Source organism: Equus przewalskii, chromosome 2 (genome assembly GCF_037783145.1).
Source record: "Equus przewalskii isolate Varuska chromosome 2, EquPr2, whole genome shotgun sequence".
Lineage (NCBI taxonomy): Eukaryota > Metazoa > Chordata > Mammalia > Perissodactyla > Equidae > Equus > Equus przewalskii.
Genome location: NC_091832.1, coordinates 41,175,195 through 41,195,736, shown reverse-complemented (window position 1 = coordinate 41,195,736; position 20,542 = coordinate 41,175,195). Strand labels below are relative to the sequence as shown.

Here is a 20,542-nt window from a genome sequence, read left to right as displayed (position 1 = left end):
GTACACTCTTGTCCTTATCAGACAGCCCAGAGCTCCCTAAACACTGTGTTCTCCCCCAAAACCTCCCTGTCCATGCCGACGCCCTTTGTCCCTTCACCTGGCTGACTCCTGCCCGTCCTGAAGAAGAAACTGCAGTCAGGTAACATGCACAGTGTAAGAATTTGCATGTTGCTCGATTTTCAAAATTATTCTCTGGGAGGCTTCACTCATGACTTTAGTAGACAGTGTGAGTGAATTTGAATCCTGAAAACCTATTGGTGAAAAAAAAGAGGTGATGCTCGGTGCACAGTTAGACTGCTGACAGCGTCTCTGAGGAATTGAAGCATTTATAAACGTACACACAGAAAGTAAAGAACAACTTAGCCAGCGTAAGCAAAAAATGGGATTTATTTTAAAGGTACAGCATTCCTCTTTCTGAACCCAGGGACAGAAAGATGGCTGGGTCACAGGCAGAGACTGGAACCCTAGCAGCACCTGGAAGCACCTCTTTCTCACTTCCTCCTACTCATTTGGCAACTCTGGCCACTCCAGCTTCATGCCTAGTGTGTGCAGCTGAACACAGCTGGAGAAAACACAGGCCGTGCTGGGGGATCTAATTTTCCCCTCAACTTTTTATTTTGAAAATTTTCAAATCTGCAGAAAGTTTGATAGAATTGCCTGAATTCATCAGTTGTCGGTGTTACCTAATTTTGCCCCATTTATTTCATCTCTCTCGGTGTCTAAGTGTATGTGTGTATACGTTTGTACGTGCACACATACACGTACTTGTGAGTTTTGGCTGGACTGTTGAAAGTACAGAGAAGTGGAAATGGGAAAGAGATGGGAAATGGGAGGTGCTCAGGGAAGGCCTCGCTGAGAAGATACCATTTGAGCAGGGGACCTGAAGGAGAGGAGGCCGGGCAGTTACCTTGGGGAGAAGTTAGCGAGGGGAGGAGGAGGCAGCAGGACCGTGAGTGACCCCTCACATCCAGGTGTGTCTTGAAGAAAAAGCGACTCTACTGCGCTAACTGTATTATTGTTCAAATATTCGCTGCCCCTTCCTGGGAAGGTTATCGTCTCCGCCCCACTGGCTGTGGGTATGGCCACGTGGCTTGTTTTGGCCAATGAAATGTGAGCAGAAGTGAATGGCTTACTTCTGGGCCAGTGCGCAGCGTGCCAGCCTCTCTCCCTTTGCCTCGACGATTGGCAGTGTCCCCTGGAGAGGCTGTTTTGTCCTCCTGGGTCTTGGAGTATGGATGATAGGGAGCAGGGCTGCACTTTCATCTGAAGGTTTTTGTCTTTTATAGACATGGTTGGCAATAGTAATAGTTTCATTCTTTTCACCAGAAATTGTGTGAAAGGAGAAGAAAGATGGGGGAAAACAGGTATTATGTATCATTGCCATTTTCATTTATGTATAATTTGCACTAATAATACTGTCCATTGAAATGTATATGTACCCAAGTGGAATCACTGTGTGTGCTCTTTTGCAGCCTGCTTTTTTCAACTCAGGTAAAATACATATAACATAAAAATATACCTCCTTTTGAGAGCAGGACGTATCGAAGTGATTACAAAACACATTGCTTTCTTTTAAAGACCTAGCATTCCTAAGCTCCCTACTTATGTATGTATTATGTATGTAGTGTGCGTGTGCATGTGTGTGTGTGTGTGTGTGTATGTATCCTCCCTATGAAGTGATAACAGATGTCCCAGGCTGAGTTGCAGTCCCCTCCTTTGGGTCTTTTCTGCTCTCATTCTGTCTTGTGCAGACTTTATCGTACTGTGTCACAATTGTTGATTTTCTTCTATGTCTTTCCCCAGTGGATCTGGAAGTCCTTGAGGCTAGGGATTATGACTTGAGTGTTGACTTATCTTTAGTGCGAGCTATGATGCCTGGTGCAAAATAGGCACTTAGTGAACTAACAAAGGACTGAATTTTTTGCGGAAGATTATGTTCATAAAGTGTCTTTTTTTGGGGTTTTTTTTTTAACTTGTACTCTATATACTTTGAACCAGAAAATGAAAATATTCTTTATTTCAGTATACACACTCATCAAAGAGGGAGTTTACTAGTATTCTGTTGTGATTAGAGCATGACTACAATGGCTGAAATACTAACATTCTGTATGCACATTCATTTGTTCATAACTAATAGTGGACAGGCTCTTTGTCATCAGGGGAGTAAGGCTGCCTCTATCTGCAAGTCGCTGCAGCTTCGGAAGGAATTTTCTTCTGCAAAGATCAGTGGGATGTGGTGAAGATTGTGCACTCTGGGGTTACACTGTCGAGGTTCACATATGCTCTTTCACTTCCTAGCTGTGCCACTTTGAGCAAGTCACTTAACCTCTCTGAGTTTGGTTTCCTCATCTGTAAATGGGAAAATAAATGTACTGATCTCTTTGAGTTATTAACTAAGTTTACATACATGAACCCCTTAGAACAGCATCTGGCATGTGATAAGGGCTAAGTAAGTGTTAATCATATTATTATAAATTATTCTCTTGTCTCAGGGTTTCCAGCAGCCCCCGAAGTAGCTGTCAGTGACTTACCTACACAACTTTATTGTCTGAGCACTGGATTTGCTCCCTTTTTGCAGGAGAGGAGGCAGTGGGGTTGTGTTGAGAAGTGAGGAGACACTGTGTTCAGTTGAAATCTTTGAAGGAGCATTTGTCACTTCTTGCTATAATGTTAAGATTAAAGGAAAAAGTATTTTTCCACATTTGTGGCCTCACGTATATAGGGTGACAGTAGTAGACTGAATTTAATATATTCTTTAAAATGAGAGGGAGATTTAAGTGACAAAACTTTTGGAGCTTTTGAGTGAAGATGAGTTTAAAATGGTGAATTTTTATTTTTTTAAATTTTTTTTTGAGGAAGATTAGCCCTGAGCTAACATCTGCTGCCAATCCTCCTGTTTTTGCTGAGGAAGACTGGCCCTGAGCTAACATCCGTGCCCATCTTCCTCTACTTTATATGTGGGACGCCTGCCACAGCATAGCTGGACAAGCAGGGCGTATGTCCTCACCTGGGATCTGAACTGGTGAACCCCAGGCCGCCAAAGTGGCCACTGGGCTGGCCCCCAAATTGTGAATTTTTAAAAGGAAACTGGTGAATTTTAGATCACAGAGCTGTGGTGTTCAGATTTGAATGCATTTATTTGAGATATATTGTTGGGCTTAGATATAGGCATATGGTGAAATTGTTGTAGCATTTTATGTTTTAAATATGACCAGCTGTTAAAAAAAGAAAATAAAACCCACAGTAATAATCAAAATAGGAGATATCTCTAGGAGCAGACCATCCCAAAGAGTAAATGTTTGAAAGTGGTTTTTTTCCTGTTGGAATTTAATTTTTTTGAGTGGAAAAATAAAATGCTTTTGTAGAATGACATCTTTACTAAATTTAAAACAGTGCTTTTTGGATTTATTTTCCCCCTACAAACTGCTAAAAATAAGAGGAACAGTTCGGCCCACCCTGTCGTCGTTTCTGCCTCCTGTCGCCACAGTGCCCTTGCTGTTTTGAGCAGTAGCCGTTTTGAACCTATTTTTAGTTCCTCAGGAACGTGAGGGGAGGAAATGCATCAGGATACAGCAGTTTTGGGGGAAGCCCTGTTTTAATGTCATTTGTGAAATCAGAACTGAAACAATCAAGACAAGAGAAACTCGAGGAATGAGATGTCACGGTCAGTATGTTTGGGTCTGAGTTGTGGTTTAGGACGTAAGTTGAGGAATTGGAACTTCCTTTTTTATGCTTTTGATGTTTTCCCTCTGTGACATCTGGGAAAACAGAATTCTTTTAAAAAGGACTTTTGTTTAACCTAAAAGAAATTATATCAGTCCTCCGTGCTCAGTGTAAACAAGTAGATTAAGCAAAGAGAAAAAAGTTTAATAATATTTTGGTGTGTTGGGACTATTTTTAGTTTGTGTCTCATATGTTCTGTTTGTGACAAAAGTGAGGTCACATCTCTTAAGAGTCAAATTAATTAGAGAGGCCTTCATCCATGCAGTTGCTCAAAGCCATTGTCTTGGGAGTCTCCTGTCCAGATACTCCCAGGGTCCTCGGGTTGCTAAACTGCTCAAAGCCACCACCATTGTAGAGGTGGCCAGTCCACCGAAGGGCGTGGTCCTCTGCTGGGAGCGCTGCCAGGGGCAGCCCAGAGCCCAGAGCGCTCGCTGCTGCTGCTGCTCTGTCCCACAGGTCTTTAAGATAAGGCGTCAGCACAGGTTCTACTGGTCACCTCCCGCCAGTTCCTGTCCCGTGTGGACCTGCCTCTGTCCCTTACTCCACTCCGCCGGCTCCCTTGATAGCACACAGTATATTTCACAAAGTCTGGATTCTTCATTCTGTTTTTTAAACCTGTATTTGTGGAGGGGTGTGGGTTGGGGGCGGGGATGGGGGAATACCAGCACAGTGGAAATCTTTCTTCTTGGAAAACTTCCTTCCTTCAAGCCCGTGTTGCAGTGAGTCAGGCCATTTATTCTATGTTTATCTCACTGAGGAGAACATCTGAATTTAACATCTCAGCCTGAACTTGGCACCCGGATTTAAAGTGGCTTCATATTTTTTCCAAAAACAATGTGTGCTTTTTCAAAGGTAACACTGATAATATTATTCCTTAAACAGTAAATTTTTTGTGCAATGCATTTTCTAGTATTTTTCTTTTATTCTTTCATTCATTCAGCAGATATTTAAAGAGCACCCACTATGTGCCAGGCACTCTTTTAGGCACAGTGAGACATCTGAGAAAATCCTTGCCTTAAGAAACGTAGGGTGGGGGGGGGAGTGGCCTGGTGGCACAGCGGTTAAGTTCACACGTTCCAATTCTTGGCAGTCCAGGATTCTTGGGTTTGGGATGTCGGGTCCGGACATGGCACCACTTGGCAAAAAACCATGCTGTGGTTTTTGTGGTGGGCGTCCCACATATAAAATAGAGGAAGATGGGCATGGATGTTAGCTCAGGGCCAGTCTTCCTCAGCAAAAAGAAGAAGATTGGCAGTAGTTAGCTCAGGGCTAATCTTCCAAAAAAAAAAGAAACGTGGGGATGGTAGTGGTGAATAAGCAGTACGCAAATAAACATCACATGTGTAGTAGGTCAGGCAAGAGCCATGAAGAAGAATGAAGTGGAGAACAGGGCAAGGGTGGTGGTTTTCTCACAACTCTATGGGGAAGGTACAGTGAGCCCTCCATGCCCATCAGACCCGCATCTGCGGATACGGAGGGCCAGCTACCGGACCTGAGTGTCTGCGGATTTTGATATCCATGGGGGATCCTGGAACCAGTCCCTCTCGGATACTAAGGGATGGCTGTGCTCTTGTTATCCTCGTTGGACAGATTTGGAAACAAGCACAGAGAGGTTAAAAGTGACTTATCTTGAGCCTACCTAGGTCGTAAGTAGTAAAGGCTGAATTTGAGTTTGAAATCAAGCATGGGTTCCTGAATTTAGCTGCCTTTAAGGTAATGAAACTTAACTTCCAGCAAATCCCCAAAAGCTGTTTTCTCTGACAGTTTAAAGTCTCCCTTCATCAGATGTTCTGTTGTATAGGTGTGTGTACACAAACACATTTTAAAAAACTAAAGTACTGCCTTAATTTCAGTATCAGGTAGTAAGCAGTGTTTGTGTAAGGCCTTTTAATTTACACTAAATTAAAAAAATCATAGACTCTTCATAAAGAATGTAGCATTTCTGATGTGCCTTGAAAGATAAGAAGTAATAATGTTATTTTTAAAATTACATCCTATTTGAAACATGGACTAAGCTATAAATTATGAAGAATAATAAAGTGAACTCACTACCCATAATTGTGAGTATACAACCTGATGAGTTTTCATAAAGTGGACACAGCTGTGAAACTAGCATCCAGTTAAAAAGAAAAAATAAAGACCGTTACCAGCACCCTCGAAGCCCGCTCGTGCCCCCTCAGTCATCTTCCCTGCACCCCACCCCTCCCGCCAAGGGAAGCACTATTCCTGGTTAATGTTATGGTTTAGTTATTCTTACTTTTGAACTTCATGTAAATGGAATCATGCAATGTGCTTTTCTACATCTGGCCTCTTTTGCTCAATATTTGTGAGTCTGTCAGGTGGTTGCAAAAAGCACAAGTTCATTCGTTTGATTGCTCTCTAGATTCCAGTGTAGGAATATACACGATTAATTTATCTTTACCCATAGTTCTTCAAGTACTTTTACATATACCATCACATTTAATTCTAACAACTACCCGTGAAAGCTATTTAGGGCTGAATTTACTATCCTTATTTTGTAGCTGAGTAAACGGTGCCTCTGAGGAGTCAAGTGTGTTACCCAACGTCACAGCAAGCACGGCCAGTCTGTGGGGCCCCAGCATGCATGGTTTCTGACTGATCTTAGGTCCACTTCACTCTACTAAACCACATTTCTTATTGCTTCTTAAATGCAACCCCGCTGGGATCTCCAGCCCGTCTGTCTGCACTCGGTGCGTGTCCTTACTTACTTCGCTTCTTAGCAGAGCGGCCTCTGGACCTTCATCATAATCACTCCTGTGCGTACCCCTCAACTCCCTTATCCCTCTCTCCCGCTAACCTGCTTGCCTGGCAAAGCCACACCTGGGGGTAAACCCAGCCTTCTGCCCACTCTGCGCTCATGAAGCCGTTTGTGGCTGGAGACAGATATACCACCTTCGTGAGTGGTTTCATTGGTCCATTTTGAATTTATGACCACCAGTCTCAAGTGGTCATGAGCTTGCTTAGTGCTGCCCAGGAGTTCTACTTTACTTCCTTAGTACATTCATTCTCTCACTCTTCTAGATCAATACTTTATACCTTCTCTTCTCTCTTTGAACCCCTAACTCCTCTTTCTACACTCTCAGCTGATGCCGTTGTTTCCCATTTCACTGAAAATAAAGGCAATCAGAGGAAAGCTTCTGCCAGCTCCCACTGTCACATCTAGTGTCCTTTCTCTCTTCTGCATCACCACATGTCCCTGTCAGCATGCAGCCATGCTGTCCTCTCCCATCTTTATTTTTTTTTAATTATTTTTTTAAAGATTGGCGCCTGGGCAAACAACTGTTGCCAATCTTTTTTTTTTTTCCCCTGTTTTATCTCCCGAAACCCCCCCGTACACAGTTGTATATCTTAGTTGCATGTCCTTCTAGTTGTGCGATGTGGGACACCGCCTCAACGTGGCCTGACGAGCGGTGCCGTGTCCGCGCCCAGGATCCGAACCCTGGGCCGCCACAGTGGAGTGCTTGAACTTAACCACTCGGCCACGGAGCCGGCCCCCTCTCCTATCTTTAAAAACAAACAAGCAAATAACCACTCTTGGCCCTGCTTTCCCTAGACTCCGACTCCCCCCCCCCCGCCCCCGCCATTTATCTACTCTTTTTTAATGGTAGAAATCCTCAGAAGGCTGTACTTTCTGTTTCTACTTTTTTCCTCCTGTTCTTCCTTGGACCCACTTCAATCAAGCTTTCATCCCCAATATTCCATCAAAATAGCTCTTGACAAGTTTCTTCAACTACCACCTCATTGCCACATCTGATGGTCAACTCTCAGTCTTCATGTTACTCAACCTATAAATAGAGTATATTAATCACTCTTTCTTGAAATACTGTTTGGTTTCTAGGAAGCCAGTCACACTTCTCCCGGAGAACTAGCTTTCGAGGTCTCTTGACACCACTTTCTCAGTCTCCTTTATTGGTTTCACCTCATCTCGCCATCTTCGATTGTTAGTATTTGTAAGGCTTCATCCTCAGACTGGCTTAATCTCTGTCTACACTCACTACCTAGGTGGTCTCACTTCATCTCATGGCTTTAAATGCCATCTGGAAGCTGATAGCTCTCAAATTGTCGTGCTGATCTGCCCGCTGTCCTGCGTATCAGATCATATATCTACTTGAGAGCTCCATCTGTTTAATAATCATGTATCATACATGTATAATACGTTTAATAATCATGTAGCTAAAAGAATTTTTTATCTCTCTCCCCCTCCGTTCTTACTGTCTTCTTCATCTCAGTATACTGATCTGATAAATTGCTTAAGCCCAAGACTTCGGTGACGTCTTTACCTCCCCTGATTGTGTCTTACTCTTCATCTCATCCATCAGCACATCCTGTAAGCTTGAGCTCTACTTTCAGAATATACCTCATATGTACTTACCAATATACTTACCATGATCTTCATGGCTACCCACCCTAGTGCAAGTCATCGTCCATCCGCCCCTAGATTATTGCAGCAGCCTCCCAAATAGTCCCTCTGCCTGCTCCCTTTCTCCCCTACAATTTGTCCTCCATAGCAGCCAAAATAGTAACTTAGAACTGTAAGTCAAATCATGTCACTTTTCTGATCACAGCCCCCTGGTGGCTTCCCAGAGCCAGTGCTTTTACAGTGGCCCTCGAGGCACCTTCTCGCCTCTGAGCTCATCTTCTGCTTCCCCCCAACTCATTCTGCTCCAGCCACACTGGTTTTGTTGAACATGCCAAGCACAGTCCCACCAGCCTCCCCAGATCCCCATGTGGCTTGCTTCCTCTCTTCCATCAGGTGTTTTCAGATGCCCCCTTTACAAGAGGCTTTTCCATCCACCTTAGGTAAAAATTGCGGTGCCTTGCCCCCAGCATGCCCTGCTGTCTCTCCCTGACTTTATTTTTCTCACAGTTCTCATAACCACCTGGCATCATTTTTGTTCGTTTGGCTATTGACCTTTTGGCGTCCACTAGAAGCTGAGTTCCGTGAAAGCAGGGACTGTTTTGTTTACTGTGGTACTTTACTGTGGTACTTGATGAATGTTTGTTGAATGAATGAATATCTGAAGAGGACTCAGTATCGGAAGTTTGAAACACTGTCTGGGCTTTGAATGTTCAGTTAACCATTCTGCGTGTGGCTTCAATGCTGTGCCTCCCTGGACTCCATGTATAATTTCTCCCATCGCTCTGTATGTGCCGAGTTGTTACATGCCTGGTATTGTGCTCAGTGTTGGGAATGCAGCAGTAAACAAGAGAGACACGGTTTTCTCATGGAACTTCCATTCTTTTAGGGAAAAAGGGAGTAAGTAAGACATCAAGTAAGAAATAGATATTTACAGACTGTGAAGAGTGCTTAAGGATGTGAAGAGAGGGCTGTAATATCAAATGAGTGTGGCGGGGAGGGCTGTGCCAGATATGGTGGCCAGGGAAGTCCTCCTGACATTTAAGCTGAGAATAAAAGGAAGAGAAAGAACCAGCTACGCCAAGAATTAGAGAAAATGCTCCTAGGCTAAAGGAATTGCAAGTGGCCAGAGATAAGATAAAGCGTTAAGTTTCTGGAGGAACTGTCAGAAGGCTGGTGTGACTACCGCTTGGCATGGGACCCCATGAGAGTGGAGCGGTGGCCCTGGGCTCTGTAGAGCACGGGTGAGGACTTGGTTTTCATTCTTAGTAGGAAGCCAGTGAAGGGTTTACGCAGGGGAGAGTGATTTGTGTTTTTAAAGAACTATTGTGATTGCTGTGAGGAGAGTGGCTTATAGGGGAAACTATGATAACATGCTTTCTTATCATTTAGAATTTTATCTATACTTAGATTTTTAAGCTCTCTCCAGCCCTTGGCAACCACCATTCTCTGTCTCTCTGAATTTGATTAGTCTAGGTATCTCATATAGTGGAATCATACAGTATTTGTCTTTTTGTGACTGACTTATTTCACTTAGTATAATGTCCTCAGGGTTCATGCGTGTTGTAGTATGTGTCAGAATTTCCATTTTAGGGCTGGGTAATATTCCATTGTATGTATAGACCACATTTTATCCATTTATCCATTGATAGCTACTTGGGTTGCTTCCACCTTTTGGCTCTTGCAAATAGTGCTGCTGTAAACATGGGTGAACAAATACCTGCTTTCACTTCTTTTGGGTAAATACCTAGGAGTGGAGGTACTGGATCGTGTGGTCATTCTATTTAATTTTTTGAGGGTCCACCATACTATTTTCCACGGTGGCTGCACCATTTTACCTTTCCCCCAACAGTGCACGAGGGTACCGTTTCTCCACACCCTTGCCAACACTTGCTATTTTCTGTTTTCCTGATAGTAGCCATCCTGATGGGTGTGAGATATTATCTCATTGTGGTTTTGACTTGCATTTCAGAAATCTAGAACTTTGGAAGTGTTTAAAGAAAGCAATATGGGGCCTCTGCCTCTACCAGGCCAGAGTGGACACAGGTAGGTCTGTTAGGAAGCTCTTGCAGAGGTCCTGGTGAGAGAGGATGGTGGCCTGAATAGGGTGGTGGCAGAGGCGCTGAGCGGCGAGGGTGGACTTAGGTAGAAGGAATAGGACTTGCTGATAAGTTGTGTGTGTTTGAGGAGATGAAAGGAAGTGAGGAGGCAGTAAACACGGATTCTGGGTCTCTGCCTTGAGTAATTGGGTTGGGAACAGATTGGGGGTAGGAATTTTTGGTCCACTTCCTCCAGCCTCTACCCCGGTTAAGAGTTTATGCAAGAAATAGTTCATTAATTTCTTTCAGTGAGTTTTTCATCATAATACCAATTCTCCTTGGATGATGTGTGATGACTTTCCCTTTCCCCTCTGTTCAGTTCAGGTCGTGAGCACGGAGCGCCTGTTACAGACCAGGTGCTGTGCTAGATTTTAGGGAGCCACAGATGAGTAAGAGAGAGGCCGCCCGGTGGAGTGCCTTGGTTCTCAAAGGTTTTGATCTCAAGACTCCCTTACACTCTTATAAAATATTGAGGATTCCAAAGAACTTTTGTTTAGGTGGGTTATATTTATTGATAGTTAACTTCTTAGAAATGAAAACTGAGAAACTTAAAAAAATGTTGATTAATTCTTTAAAAAATAATAAAAGGCATTGTATGTTAATATAAATAACATGTTTTTAATAAAATAAGTACATTTTCCAAAACAAATTGAGTGAGAAGAGTGACATTGTTTTCACTTTTGCAAATCTTTTTAGTGTCTGACTTAATAGAAGACAGCTGGATTCTCGTATTAACCTCTCTCTTTAATCTGTTGCAGCATTGCACATCATGTAGCCTCTGGAAAGCTCCACTGGACATTTGTGAGAGAATAGGAGTGAAAAAGGCAAATGTCTTAGTGTTATTATAAAAATAGTTTTGGCCTCACAGACCATCTGAAAGGGTCTTGGAGACCCCCAGAGATGCCCAGACTGTTGATTTAGTGGGAGGAGCACAGATGTTAGAGCCACACTGCATGAGTTCAGATTCCTGCTCTGCCACTTACTCAGTAAGCAGGATATCTAACCTCTCTGTGCCTCAGTTTGCTCATATATAAAATGGAGATAATCTAAGTACCTACCTCAATGGGGATTATGAGGATTAAGTAAGTATATATTTGTAAAGTATTTGGAACATTGCTGGAAGATAGTTAAAGTGCTACATCAGTGCTTCTTAGATAAATAAGACCTAATCCTTTCCATTAAGAGATTTAGTCGAGTTAGGTAGATAGATGAGCAGCAAAACAACTTCAGGATTTTGTCTAAGTTCATTGATAGATGTATTTACAGCAGGGCCACAAAGCGGGGCTTCTGAACTTTGGGGTCAAGAATCAAGATGTTCTTGTTGTCTGGACAGTGGAAGGAGGAGATTTTCTGCAATTTTAGAATGAGATTCTTCATTCAGATGCGGTCTGTCCCCGTTAGCATTTGTTGTAACTTAACTTCTTCGTCTTTCTTATTTGTAATGGAAAGAATACGAGCAGCCAAGTTGGTTTGCTTCTTTGATGCTGACTTAGAGCCAGAAGCCTTATCACAATTGTTCTGTATCCTCACTGCCTGGGACAGCAGGTGGTCAGTGAGAGTTTATTGACTGGTTATGAATTAATGGCTGTCAAAACGTGGGAGAGGGCCCTGCCCAGTGGCACAGCAGTTAAGTTCACACGTTCCGCTTCGGTGGCCTGGGTTCACCAGTTCAGATCCCGGCTGTGGACCTATGCACAGCTTGGCAAGCCATGCTGTGGCAGGTGTCCCACATATAAAATAGAGGAAGATGGGAACGGATGTTGGCTCAGGGCCAGTCTTCTTCAGCAAAAAGAAGAGGATTGGCTGCAGATGTTAGCTCAGGGCTAATCTTCCTCAAAAAAAAGATATGTGGGGGAAACATTTTTGTGATCCACTGGGATTTTGTGGTAGATAATTTGTAATCACTTGGGGTATTATTATAAAGAAAAAGTTGTAGATTATATTTTTATCGAAATTAAATAAGAACAACCTAATCTTTTTGCTCTTGAAAGTGATAGTAAAATTTGTGTCTTAGTGTAACTCTTACTTTCATTGTTTTACTGAATTAAATTGGGTATTTATTTTAAATTTCTCCTATTTAAAATGGCCAAGTTATATAGTTTTATTAAAATAACAACAGGCTTTCCTGTGTTTAAAAGTGTGGTATGCTTATTGTAAATTCAGAGTATCAGTCAAGGAGGTGTGATTTAAACAGATGAGAAGGCAGTTAAGATGCAGTTTTTAAAAAGTGAGGTGGTAGCTTGTAAAAATACTGGTACACCGAGTTATTACTTGTCTCGAATGAGTACTTTTTCTCAAGGCATCTTTAGTTGTTAAGCTCTAGTGTGGTTATTGATGGTCATTGATAACGTTGTCGTTATCCTTAGGCAGAATTGTATTTCTGCTGTTTAGTTATAGAATGTCCTTTTCCTCTCATGTTGTAGATCCGACGGAGGCGCCTTGCACGACTTGCTGGTGGACAGACCTCCCAGCCGACCACCCCACTCACCTCTCCCCAGAGGGAGAACCCTCCAGGGCCTCCTATAGCAGCATCAGCCCCAGGCCCCTCCCAGAGTCTTGGTCTCAATGTCCACAACATGACCCCAGCTACCTCCCCAATAGGTGCATCAGGTAAGCCTTACGTTCATACCTGGGACACGTTTATAATTCCACTCCAGCTTTCTGTTAAACTTACAGTTGTGATGTTTCCACAACAGGATAAAATGAATTAGAAAGCAACTTTTTAAAATCTTGCAAGCAGTAGTTTAAAGATTAAGGTCATACAGTGTGTTTTGTTAATATCTATTCATTTTGATAGTAATCTGGTAAAACTAATTGTTTTCCTTTATATAGCTTTTGTCCTTTTTTTGAGTCAGGTCTTATCTCTGATGGCAAGGGGATTAAGACTAAATTTGGTTCTGAGGATTTTATGAGTTTGGTTGATGCTTTTCTTTTAAGGTAAAATAATCTGAAAATGCAAGATTGAAACAATGGTCAAAATAACAAGCCTCTAATTAGGGATTTCCTAGTCTTTATTCTGCATTGGCGTCGAACTCTTTGTTTAAATTTTCGGAGTATAAAAGTTCACCGGATGTGATGTTTTATAACTGTCTCATTGACAATTATTTAACTATTGTAAAAGTTTATTTCTTTGCAATTAATGAGCTCATGGTTGATATCCACAACTATCTTTTTTTGGGAAATGATGATATTGACTCATACTATATGTTTGAAGTTATCTGTCCTTCCTGTAATTGAACTTTTCTATCAAACATAATAATTATTATAATTACTTAAGATTCTAATTATGAAAAAGCGAGCATTGAGACCTGTGTGGATCATCATGTCATCTAACAATTTAATATATGACTGACTGGTCGTTCTGTAGTCATTTAATGCAGTCTCTTGTGGTCGTCTCCCAGATAATCCGTCTTCTTGATCTAGGATAACTTGTCAGTTAAAAGTATTTGCTGTTTCTATTATTGTAACTCTTGTTAGGTAGGAGTAGACTCCTCCCCATGTAAATATAAATGAATTCTCTTAATTATAAAAGTGAGAGAGGTTCAGGCCAAAATGTCAGTTTGGTAATAAACAATGCCTTTGCCTGAAATATCTTCTCTGTACACCTTCTTTGACAAGCTATGACGGTCGTCTTGTAGGAGAAGAGTTCAGGATTCTAATCTTTTTTTCACCTTTTCCTTAGAAACAGAGCTACTGACAGTGCTTCTTGTCTCACCATGATCAGGCCCCAACTGGAATGCTGGAAATTGTCCAGGAGATAGCTGGTGGGGTGGGGAGGAGCTTAAAACCTCACTGTATCAGCACAGGTTAGGCAGGAGACCCAGCACTCTGCCTGCTCCTGGAAAGCCCCTCAGCACTCCTGGTTACAGCACGGTGTCTCTTTGGGACCACCAGGAATAATCTGTGTATGCCCCTTATCCCTGCTTATGTCAGCCACCAGTCCCAGGTCCTCATCTCTTATCCTCTACGTGACTTGTTACTATAACTTTCTGACTCTATCTCCACCTATCCCCCAATTCTGAAATTCTCTTGGTCAGTCAACAGCAAAATCCTGCTCTGTGACCGTCCCTTCCCCTTGGTGCTCTTACTGAGTTTGTGCTCTTCCTCTGTTTCTCTTATTTCCTCTTCGAGACCATCTTTCCTCCTCCCTAAGAACACATGGATTTTCTCCCCGCGTCCCTTCCTTGTAGCAGCTGTACTCTGAACCCACTCAGCCTACCTCGTTCTGTCCACTGTCTCTCTCCAACACCATTTCTGTCTTGATTCAGCATGACCTCAGTAGCCACAGAGATGACCCTTCCAGGTCTCTGACCTCTCCTTTCTTGAGCTCCTTTCCTCCAATGACCTTGTCTTTCTCCTGACTTCAGCCACTCAACTGCCATGGTCATACTCTAGACCTTTCAATCTCAATCACTTTCTAACTACCACCTTAGCTTTCTAGCTCACCCACTCTGTGCCCAAATCCAGTATTCTTTCAGGTTCACTGGGGGCTACAATCCATTGATTCCATCACTTTTTCACTTTCTTCACTCCTTCCTTCACGTCTTCACTTCCCTCCTCACCCTGCTTTAATTCTGTAGTCAGTCATTTCTGTCACTCTCTTCCCTCCCTCTGTCTCTCACTTTGTCTTATTTGCTTGGTTATGCCATGATCCTGATCTTAAATCCTATACCCTGGCTACTTTGTCTCATGCAGTGGAACAAGGCTAGAGAAAAACCCAGAATGATGCTTATCTGTCTCATTTCAGATTCATGATCACAAACACATGTGGACTCTCAATACTAGCAGGTAATTTATACCACATTCCCCGGTTCATTCTCCCACTCTGCTAATCTATTTCATACCTTTTCCTCCAATCAGCAACAACTCATTCTCCATACGCACTCTCAGATCGTGGCCTGCCTTCCTATTTCATGGAGAAAACAGATGCAGGCAGAAGGGAGCCTCCCTAAGCTCCCATCGTTGCATCCACCTGCCTGCCTGTATGTGTGGCCAGTTCTTGTTATGCGTGAGCTGTCCCTGCCCTATTGAAGTCTATGCTCTAGTTCCCATCTCCTCTCACCTACTCAGAGCCTTTGCTCCAGCACTTGCCGTCTCTTTCCTGCTTCATCAGGTTTTCCATCTCAAGTGGAAAACTTATTTTTTTTAACAGCCGTTATACATGCTGTTCCTTCTCGCATCATGGGAATAAATGAAAAGAAACTCTCTTGATCTCATTTTCCCCCGCTAGCTTCCATCCTAATCTCTGCACTTCTTCACAACAAACCTTCTGGAATGAGTTGCCTGCGCTGTCTCCTCCTCCTGCCCTTGCTCCCTCCGCTGAGTCAGCTCCAGTCAGGTGACGCCGCTTGTGCTCTGTGCTGAGTCACTGTCTGACCTGACCTGTCAGCTTCATTTGCTGTGGCTTTCACCCTCTTCTCCTTAAAACACTTTCTTCTTTGGCCTTCCAGAACACACTTTCCTGGTTTTCATCCTCTCTCTATCTGTTCCTTCTTAGTTCTCTGTATGGGTCTTTTTCATTTCCCTGACTTCTGAATGTTAGGGTGCCAGGGCTCAATATTTGAACTCTCATCCTCCCCATCTAGGTTCATTCTCCTATTGATTTTATCTGGTTTCTTGGCTTTAATTACTACTCGAATCTGATGACTCTAAGTTTATATCTCCAGCTCAGACCTGTTCCTTGAGCCTCAGGCTCATACATCGTCTAATAAGCATCTCTCAGTTAACATGTCCAAAATCAGGCTCCTGATATTTCCTCACATCTCATCTTCTCCTCGGACCCTGTCTCAATAAATGACAACTCATGTTTTTTAGTTACTTAAACCTAAAACGTTATCTCTTCTCTTTACCTCATATTATAGATTGGAGGTCAATAACACAGTGTAAAGGGCCAGATAGTAAATATTTTAGGCTTTGAAGGCTGTACAGTCTCTGCCACAGCTATTCTTCTCTGCTGCTGTGGCACAAAAGCAAGTATAGATGGTATGTAAGCAAATGAGCATGGCTGTGTTCCCATAAAACTTTACTTACAGAAACAGGTAGTGGGTCAGATGTGACTCGTGGACTGTAGCTTGCTGACCCCTGCTCCACGTCCATGAGCAAAATAGAACCGGACCAGATTCTCCCCACCTCTTCTCATCTCGCCACCTCTACTGCTACCACCCAGGGCCAAGGCAGCAGCATATCTTGCCTGGATTGTTGGAGTGGCCTCCTAATTCGTGTCTCCTTGTCTGCCCTTGCGTCACTTCAGTCTGTTCTCAGCGTAGAGCCAGATGGCTCCCACTAAAGCATAGGCTCAAGTTGGTATAACAGCAGTGCTGTTCTTTACAGCAGGCTTGTATGTTGCTGTCACAAACTGAAAGAAAGACTTGGGCAATCTAAATGGTTAGTTCTTGGCAGCGCATCTCTATGCTGTGCAGTCCTGATTATGTTTCTCCCATAATCACCATTATTCATAATCGCAAATAGGTAGATATTATTAGCCATGCTCTTGGCAGGTTGAATAAACACATTTTCATGAATTTATTAAATACACAAGTTTAAACAAAACAAAACAGAAAACAAACCACTCATAAGACAAGTCGTGTCAGTTTTCTGTTGACTCCCTCCACTGGCTCCCTGCCTTGATGCAGAGCGAAGGCCAAAGTCCTCTCCACGACCCAGGCTTCATGTGACCTGGCCCCACATGGCTCCAACCTCCTCTCACACTCTTTTCCTTTCTCCTCTGCTCCAGCCGTACTGGCTTCCCTGCTGTGCCTGGAACATTCCAGGCATGATCCCTATTTGGGGCTTTTATATTTTCTGTTTCTTTGCCTAGAATGCCCATGCCCTAAAATCTGCATGGCTTTTTTGCTCAGCTCTTCAGATGTTTATTCAAGTGTCACTTTCTCAATAAGACCTTCTTTGGCCACCCTGCTTAAAAGCGCAGCCTCTATCTGACATAGATACCTTTTCTTTTTTTAATTGAGGTAACATTGGTTTATAACATTATATAGATTTCAGGTGTACATCATTTTATTTTGATTTCTGTGTAGATTACATCAGTTCACCACCCAAAGCCTAGTTACCATCCATCCTCATACACACGTGCCTAGTCACCCCTTTCCCTCTCATCCCTCCCCCTCTTTCCTTCTGGTTACCACCAGTCTAATCTCCGTATCTATGTATTTGTTGTTGTTTTGTCTTTATTCTATTTATGAGTGAGATCATGCAGTATTTGACTTTCTCCCCCTAACTTATTTTGTTTAGCATAGTACCCTCAAGGTCCATCCATATTGTTGCAAATGGCAAGAGTTCATCTTTTTTTATGCCTGAGTCATATTCCGTTGTGTGTATATACCACATCTTTATCCATTCATCTCTTGGTAGGCACTTAGGTGCTTTGCAAGTCTTGACTATTGTGAATAGTGCCGCAGTGAACATAGGGGTGCATATATCTTTACGCATTTGTGTTTTCATTATGTTTGGATAAATACCCAGCAGTGGAATAGCTGGATCATATGGTAGTTCTAGTCTTAATTTCTTGAGGACTCTCCATACTATTTTCCATAGTGTCTGCACCTGTTTGCATTCCCACCAGCAGTCTATGAGAGTTCCCTTTTTTCCACATCCTCTCCCACCCTGATTATTTCTTGTCTTGTTAATTATAGCCATTCTTTTTTTTTTTTTTTTTTTTTTGAGGAAGATTAGCCCTGAGCTAACTACTGCCAGTCCTCCTCTTTTTGCTGAGGAAGCCTGGCCCTGAGCTAACGTCATGCCCATCTTCCTCTACTTTATATGTGGGATGCCTACCACAGCATGGCATGCCAAGCGGTGCCATGTCCGCACCCAGGATCCGAACCGGTGAACCCCGGGCTGCCGAGAAGCGGAATGTGCGAACTTAACCGCTGCGCCACTGGGCCGGCCCCAATTAGCCATTCTGATGGGTGTGAAGTGGTATCTCATTGTAGTTTTGATTTGCATTTCCCTAATAATTAGTGATGTTGACTATCTTTTCATGAGTTTGTTGGCCATCTGTATATCTTCTTTGGAAAAATGTCTGTTCAGATCTTTTGCCCATTTTTTAATTGGGTTGTTAGTTTTTTTGTTGTTGAGATGTATGCATTCTTTCTGTATTTTGGATATTAACCACTTACCAGATACCTGGTTTGCAACTATCTTCTCCCGATTGTTAGGTTGTCTTTTCCTTTTGTTGATGGTTTCCTTTGCTATGTAGAAGGTTTTTAGTTTGATGTGATACCATTTGTTTATTTTTTCTGTTGTTTCCCGTGCCTAGTCAGACATGATACTTGAAAATATGCTGCTAGAACTGATGTCGAAGAGCGTACTGCCTGTGTTTTCTTCTAAAAGTTTTATGGTTTCAGGTCTTAATATTCAAGTCTTTAATCCATGTTGAGTTAATTTTTGTGTATAGTGGAAGGTAATGGTCCACTTTTATTTTTTTGCATGTGGCTGTCCAGTTTTCTCAACGCCATTTATTGAAGAGAGTTTCCTTTTTCTGTTGTATGTTCTTGGCTCCCTTGTTGAAAATTAGCTGTGTGGGTTTATTTCTGGGCTCTTGATTCTGTTCCATTGATCTGTGTGTGTGTTTTTGTGCCAGTACCATGCTGTTTTGATTACTATAGCTTTGTAGTACATTTTGAAATCAGGGAGTGTGATGCCTCCAGCTTTGTTTGACATAGATACTTTTCCTTCCAGCTCTTAATCAGCATCTGACATAGCATGTGTATTACTTGTATATCTTGCTCTCTCAGCTTCCCCTGCTGGAGGGTAAGCTCCATGGGGCAGGGACTCATGTCCATATTATTCACTATTGTATCCCCAGTGCCTTAAATGTGCCTGGCACATGGTAAGCACTGAATAAAGATCTGCTGAATTAATAAATGAATCCCAGGAGAAAATGACCAAAACAACATAGACATGTGTATCTTAAAGAAAAGAAATCTCAAGAGGATGTGATGACTTTCCGTTAAAAAAGTGTGAAAAGTTGCCATGAGGAAGATGATGGCTTGTGCTTGTTTTCTCTGGTCCTAGATGGCAGACATAGGGCTAGTGGGTAGATTTATTATCCACTGAATGTGGAGGAGACTTCTGTTCCAGAATCAAGAAGTGCTTTCTAACGGAGAACAGCTGCTGCCATGCATGGTAAGGAGTTCCTTATCCAGGAGTGACCTGGCAGTCACATGGCAGCCTTCTTAGTTGAGAGGCTTTCAGTTGCGAGTGACTAAGCAGGGGTTGGGAAGCTGTAGTGAGCCCTGCAGGTGGCTTCTCTCACTGTAGTCCCAGCTTCTTGCCATGCCATCTGCTTCTGTATTAGCTTCCTAGGGCTACCATAACAAAGTATCACCAACTTGATGACTTCAAACAACACAAATGTCTTATCTCACAGTTTTGGAGGCCAGAAGTCTGAAGTCTGGGTGTGAGGAGGGCCACACTCCCTCAAAGGCTCTAAGGAAGAATCCGTGGCCCTTCCTTCTCTTGGTTGCTGGCAATCCTTGATGTTTCTTTGCTAGTGACAGTGTCCTCCAATCTCTGCCTCTCTCTTCTCATGACCATCTCTGTGTGTGTGTCTGTATCCAGGATTCCCTGTCCCTCTAAAGACAGCATATATTGGATTGGGGACCACTGTAATCCAGTATGACCTCGTCTTTACTTGATTATATCTGCAAAGACCCTGCTTCCCAGTAGGAATATCATTTATGTACTTGTTTTTTTTAAATCTTTGTCCCCTCCTCCCTTTAGAACCTAAGGTTAGGGTAGGGAGCTTGTCATTATTGTTCATTCCATTATCCTCAGAACCATGCTAGCACATAGTAGCTACTCTGTAAATGCCGCTAGTTAAATGACTAAATGAACACAAAAAATCGTTTTTTGTTAGAAATGTTAGAAGCAAAGTAAGACTTGAGTTATGTTTAGAGAACGTTTGCTACCCTAACTCTTTCACCATGACCAGCAGGTCTGTCTCTCCTTTTTCTGGTGCTCTGAGCCAAATTTTAAAAGTCCCTAAGCCTATTCATTTTCTTCTAAAATTACACAAACAAATTATTACCAAATAGTCCAGTCGTACGTGATAACATACATGAGACATAGTAACGCCTGTGAACCCCCGGATGGAATGTCTGCCTCTCCACACCCCGCCTCCCCCTAGCAGGTTACTGCTGGTCTGAGTTTTGCATTTGTCATTCTTAGACGTTTCTAAATTTTTTTACTGCATTGTTAATGTGACGTAGCTTTTGCCTGTTTTAGAGCTTTATAAATATGGGTGATATTTTCCTTACAGGTGATTGCCACTTTTTTTCAGTCGTTATTGATTATGTTAGTCTTCTATTTCAGTTCATCCAGC

General features: G+C 42.6%; 1 protein-coding gene across 4 annotated transcripts in view; it reads left to right on the top strand.

Moving 5' to 3' along the window:
- Positions 1-20,542, top strand: part of UBE4B (ubiquitination factor E4B) — a 122,736-nt gene that overhangs the window by 22,994 nt on the left and 79,200 nt on the right. For all 4 annotated transcript variants that reach the window (XM_008517176.2, XM_008517177.2, XM_070610869.1 and 1 more), the window contains exon 2: positions 12,624-12,810. In XM_008517176.2, coding sequence (XP_008515398.1) covers positions 12,624-12,810 — 187 coding nt within the window. The remainder of the gene's footprint in view (positions 1-12,623; positions 12,811-20,542) is intronic.